The sequence below is a fragment of the Propithecus coquereli genome, unplaced genomic scaffold (assembly GCF_000956105.1).
Source record: "Propithecus coquereli isolate 6110/MARCELLA unplaced genomic scaffold, Pcoq_1.0 Scaffold302, whole genome shotgun sequence".
Taxonomy (NCBI): Eukaryota; Metazoa; Chordata; class Mammalia; order Primates; family Indriidae; genus Propithecus; species Propithecus coquereli.
Genome location: NW_012148642.1, coordinates 175,557 through 181,469, shown reverse-complemented (window position 1 = coordinate 181,469; position 5,913 = coordinate 175,557). Strand labels below are relative to the sequence as shown.

The window sequence follows — 5,913 nt, the reverse complement described above, 5'->3', positions numbered from 1 at the left end:
ACCCCCTAATATTCTAAAATTTAAAAAAATAAATAAATAAGATTCTATTATAACCTCTAACATAAAAAAGTCTCATCTCTTGAGGTTGGCTCCATAATCTGACCTCAACCTACCTTTATGGAATATGCTCTGCTCATTCCCTGCTCCAAACTTTTGTCTATGACATGTCACTTGAATTCTGATCTAAACCATGGTCACACATTTTGTTTATGCCAAAATTTTAACACTTAATTAGATGCAGCCTCTTATTACTATTTAAGTGTTTCCTATGTGTTTGTGTGTGTCCCTCAACTAAATTGAAGATTCTAGCCTAAGGAGACCATGTTTTATTTTCTCTTAGAGCCTAACTTGAATGTCCTGAGTCTACTCAACTTCAGTCCCCCTGCTGCTTGGCATCATCCGCCTTCCCTAAGGTATTTCTCACAAAATGCATGAGAATATAAAGCTCAAGGGAGAAACTCATTGAGGAATTTTCTACTAAGAAAATTTAAAAGAGGCTCACCTGGAATAAGAAACAAGTTTTGAAGGGCACTTCACTCCAGATCATTCCCACTGTGGACAAAGTGCAGACACAGGGCGGCCTATACAAAGGTCAAGAAGTCTAGCTTTCCTGGGATACTGAATCTGTGTTAATGCAGAGGACTTAACCAATGGAGACATTTTCACAAGATGAAGTCCCTAAAGAATTTAGTGTTAATTGGTTTATTAAACTAGGGGTCAGGATGAGACTAGAGGTCTAAGAGTTTGTGCTCAGGAGCACAGTCTAGACTTCAGATGATGATGGGTAAATTATTAGAGGAAATAATCTCTGAGGCTTCTTCAGCCCAGGCATTGAATCGGGAATCCAAAATGTGGTCTTATGAAGAATAGAGTCATTGTGAAAATTAAAAATTTAATGCTAAATTAGCTAGCACACATAATAAAAGTAGGCTTCCCCTCCAGATCTGGGTTGAAGATCACAGGCAGATTCTCTTCCTTGAAATATGTGACAGGAGGAAAAAATCAAAATATATAAAGAAAATAATATTTTTTCAAAATGTTAAAAATAAGTAAAATAAGACTTCGATGATCTCACCTAGCCTCCCCACAGCCACACTTCTGGACCAGATGATGTCACTGAGGCTTTTGCGGTGTAACATGTAAAATGCAGTAATGAGTTGGGAAGTGGGTGAGAGGGAGGTGGTAGTACTTCTTAGGACCTTGCAACTAGTGATTTTCTGGCAGAGTGAGAGAATGGAGCAATGTCCTCCTGTATGTACTTTTTCCCAGAGGAAGAGAATAGCCACATTTCTGAACACAGTGCTTGGTGTGGTCTAGAATAGGGGCTATCTGAGGCTATTTGGGGAAGGAGCCTGAAACTCTACTTATTTCCTTCTGTCACCCTCTTAACCTTATAAGATCAAATCTTTTTCTACCATCCTGTAGTACTTCTTGAACCACTATTTAGCACCTATATAATTTTGACTTATAGTAAATAATAACTATAATATCTACATTTAGTTATATATAGTATCTTAAATTCTTAATTTTCATAAATTCCTATGCAGGGAGACAGAGCATGCTGAATCTCTACAAACATATCTCTGGGCTAGGCTACTTTGGTGGGTTCCCCAACTAGATGGATCAGCGCTTGGTACCAGGCAAAGCACCATCTTCAAAGGCAAACTGAGCAGAGCTAGAAGGTTCACAAAAAGCTGGTGTCCAGGGCATGTACTGAGCAAGTATTTATTTCTCTTCACTCATTGTAGAGCAGGTCAAAGTGCATTTCTGAATCAGTGTATTTTCAGACAAAATGATCCTGATCCTGTGGCAGGAGTTTTAATGTGATACTTCTTGAAGCTGAGGTTATGACGCAATTGATTTTCCAAGTTTGTCTTTCCATAGCTTATGTTTCCATGAAGATTGTGGAGTTTGAGGAGGAATATATAATTGCCATAGTAGTAAATATTTTCAAATATTATTTTAATATCAGTTATGAGAGAGAGGTTTAGCAGTCACATTAAAAGACAAACATATTATCTTGGGATTTACACATTATTTCAGAAGAGGTGATTCCTTGTGGTGTGGCTCATACCAAGCAATAATAAGCTATAGCATACAAAGTATTTACCGAATACCTCACCTCTCTATTTTGCTCATTTTATCAAAACAAACCTAGGGAACCAACACCATTATACCTGTCTAGGTCATGTATAGAGCTTTAATCATTTTATTCTTCAATGGAGGGGAACACTGATGAAAAGTGGAGAGATTTTCAGTTGTGTTTTACAGAATAGATTGGAAGACTTCATGAAGAATCAGAGTTGTTTTCCTGAGGAATCAGAGGTGTCTTCATGAAGAGCCCATTTCATGTCTGTTCTCAGCAAAGTGTCCTGGGATCTGCTCTGCGGTTGGCCCTTACCTTGAGGATGCTCTGAGCCCAGAGTAGAATGGTCTCCACAGCTCTCCTCAATTTGGCATTGCCTGAGATCAGGATGGCTGCATGTCCAGAGGGACATGCCGCCAATATCCCAACACAAACCATTACACCTATCTTGTTATGCCACAGCATCAGTAGGGGCACTGAAATGATGGCAGCACAGAATGACACCACAAAGAAGCAGAGAAAGGATAAAAGAGATTTGAGGGCTTTAATGTGTGCATCTAGACTGGAGACGTGAGAGTTTCTGGGATGGGCCTTCATTGTCCTCATGTGCCTCCCCAGGGAGACAATCAGCACCCCGGAAGAAACCAGAAAAATTAGAAAAGGGGGTATAGACCCCAGGTAGCAGAAGAGGAAGGTATAAAAGAAATTTCTTTTTGTATTTTGCCAGTTGAGTTCTGTATTGTTATTCATGAATAGCATAGCTGTGACTGTGAAGTGAGATTTTCTAAAAAAGTCCCAAAGGCAGAAGACAGTGCAGAAGCAGGAGGAGAGAATAACAATCAGGAGCATCTGGTAGGTCTTCCTGGAGACCCAGCTTGCCAAGCACAGCAGGAAGGTTTGAGAGAAACGGACAATCTTGGAGCAGTAGAGGAGACTGAGGCAGGTGGCAAGCCAGAGGCTGGCTTGGTTTGCGATCATCCAGAGCATGAGGAGAGTTTGGTAGCTGTGGTTTAGTGGCTCTTTCAAATTCTGGAAGCAGGCAAGCTGGATGGCACACAGAAACAGCAGCCCATGCAGGAAAAGCCGGGTGAGACTGAGGCACAGCAGCACACGATCACAGTTGTTCAGGGGCTGCCTCCTTACCACATCCCCCAAAATCACGAAGAAAATGAAGACGTTGGCCAGCAGCCCCACTGCAAACTCCAAGACTGAAATGAACAGAAACACATGCTTGACTTCATAGGATACAGTTAAGGCAGGTGTCAGAGTCAACATTATGTCTCTTCTCTAGTTGGCTAATCTACTTAAGATTCAGAGACCACTCCGTGGAGAAGGATAAGTGCACATTCTAAGCCAGGACCTTTCCTTCAAAGAAGCATCCAGCTCTTGTCCTAAATCTACCCCGAAGTGGGTACATAAAAAATTCTGGCAGGAAATTTAGAGGGATGTTGTTGCTTTAGAATATCTCTTGGACACAAGAGCTTGTTGTAAAAGTGGAAGACTGATGGTTTTACCTCTTGGATGATCCAGAGCTTTAAATAAATCCAGGTGTTCCTGTATAGAAGCCTCCACAGAGAGCCATAGCACAGCATGAGGGATGCAAACAAGACAGGGTCTCAATTTCCCAAGTCCAGTTTTGCATGTCCATCTGGACCTGTGTGGGTGGAGAAGAGAATAGTATTTGCTTATGGGTTTTAAAGAAACTGGCAGTAGGCAAAATAGATATTCATGGTGATCTAAGGTTTGAAATGGTGCTTCTTTCCATTTGCATTTCTTCTCTCACCTGTGAGGCATGACTCTTATCATAAACTGTACTTTTAATATGGACAAGTGCCTGGTTCCTCCCCTCGCACCAGCGTGTGACTACAATTTTAGTTGGCATTGCCAAAGGTTTCCTTCAACCACCATTATTATGCCAGACATTGTGCTTGACAACAGGAGTATTAACATGGATGAGACCAACACCTTGCCATGAAGGGAGAAGGAAGGGGCATATCTGGCCTCGATTATTACAGAAGGTTTTTAACTGCTCTCTCTGCTTCCTCCTCCCTTACTCCATTTTCCACAAAGCAACAATAGTAATCCTGATAAAATATAACTTAGAGCATGTCATTGCTCTGTTCAAAGCTTTCAGGGCCTCTAATCTCCCTCACTATAAAAACTAAGTCTCTACAGTGGTCTACAGGTCCCACGTAATCAGAGCCCCTGTTCCTTTTCAGATGTCAGCTTCCTCCCTCCCTCCATGTCAGCCACAGAGACCCCTCTCCTGTTCTGTGGACTCACCAAGCACCTGCCTACTGCCGGACCATTGAACTTGTGCTTCCCACTCCCCGAATTGCTTTTCCTCTACACACTCCAATGTCTCACTTTCTTCTCAAAAGCTCTCTTCTCCTTATCAGAGAGCCCTTTCCTGACTATCCTGTGAATGACATCCCTTACCCCATCTTGGGTGCATGTTAAAATATTTAATCTGTTTTATATTCCTGCATATATTCAATTATTTATTGCCTATACCCAGCCCCCACTAAAAATGTAAGCTTTATGAAGAAATTTCTTAGGTACTTAATAAATAAATATTTTTGAATGAATGCAATTTTCATAAATGAAGCATTTAGTAATCTTAGCATCTCCTCGATGATATCTATAATATAATGTTACACTGCATTTAACATTCCAGGGATTATATTCTAACATACAGGGCTATAATTTCTGAAGTCTAGCTTTCTCTCTTTTTACACATATCCAAATAGTTGTTGAGCTCTGGCCTTCCAGTGTTTTTAATTCTCCATGATAGCTAAAGGAATATGGACAATTTCATGATCACATCTACAAGTTCTATAAAAATGCAGGCCAGTTACTCAACAGAGATGGGAGAACTGATCATTTAGAGACTGGATGGGATGTTGTTTTGTAACATTTAATACAAATCTGGTGCTTATTTTCCACTCTTGCAAATGTTTGAACTTTTCCAGTTCTTTTATAATTGCCCTTTATGCTTCATTCACTCACTCACTCATCTGGAGGAATGAGTGCAGATGCCAGGAGAAGTTGCATGGGACTGCCTTTGGTTTGCTCTGTTGTGTGATAACATTTCTTCCAAGGGTTGGGGCTTTCCCACCTTTGCTCATTTGTCAGCTCAGCCTAGTGCTCCACTGGCCCTTTCTGCTAACTCTTCACCGCCTCACTTTGGGTGTTCTGCTTCCTCTAAGTGTGCTCACAGCTCTGCACAGTGCCCTAGATGCAAGGGCTCTGTGTTTGGAGTGTGGGCTCTGAAACCCGGCTTCCTCAAGTTAAGGTTTGGCTCTGTCACATACTCTCTGTGTGACCTCGACACATGACTGAACCTTCCCCATTCATCTCATATGAAATGAAGATGATGATCAAAAGAACACCTACCTCAGAAGGTTATAAGGATGACCTAAACTGACACACATGGCATGCTTGGAATTGTGTGTAAGTTATTACCATTGTTCTAATGTGTTTGTCCTTGATATTCTTCATCCCGTCCTTTGTTGCATTCTCATTTAAAATATCCCTAATCCAAGAGCTGTCTGTGCTGCCCCATTTGTGTCTGTACTTTGTCTTTGTTTTTTTAATGATTTTTGTGACTAATGCTCCTTATTTTCTTATGAGTAGTGACACAAATGAGTGATTACTAAAAATGTTCATTCCTGTTTTATTCTGAACTGTTTATATATAGATATTTGTATGTCCCTTCATGGTACATTATCATGTATCATTGCAGTTCTGTTTAATTCATTGTATCTGTGATTACCTCATTTGGGTCATTCAAACACTGAGACACTGACTGAGCTCTGTACTTTTAA

At 40.7% G+C, this 5,913-nt stretch overlaps 1 protein-coding gene across 1 annotated transcript; it reads right to left on the bottom strand.

Moving 5' to 3' along the window:
- Positions 1-2,359: 2,359 nt before the first annotated feature.
- Positions 2,360-3,361, bottom strand: LOC105814699 (taste receptor type 2 member 38). Its single transcript, XM_012649768.1, has one exon. The coding sequence runs from the start codon at positions 3,359-3,361 to the stop codon at positions 2,360-2,362; it is 1,002 nt and encodes a 333-aa protein (XP_012505222.1).
- Between the last annotated feature and the right edge of the window lie 2,552 nt (positions 3,362-5,913).

Coding starts and splice junctions, on each gene's coding strand:
- LOC105814699 (XM_012649768.1), bottom strand. CDS start 3,361: ATGTTGACTCTGACACCTGCCTTAACTGTATCCTATGAAGTCAAGCAT.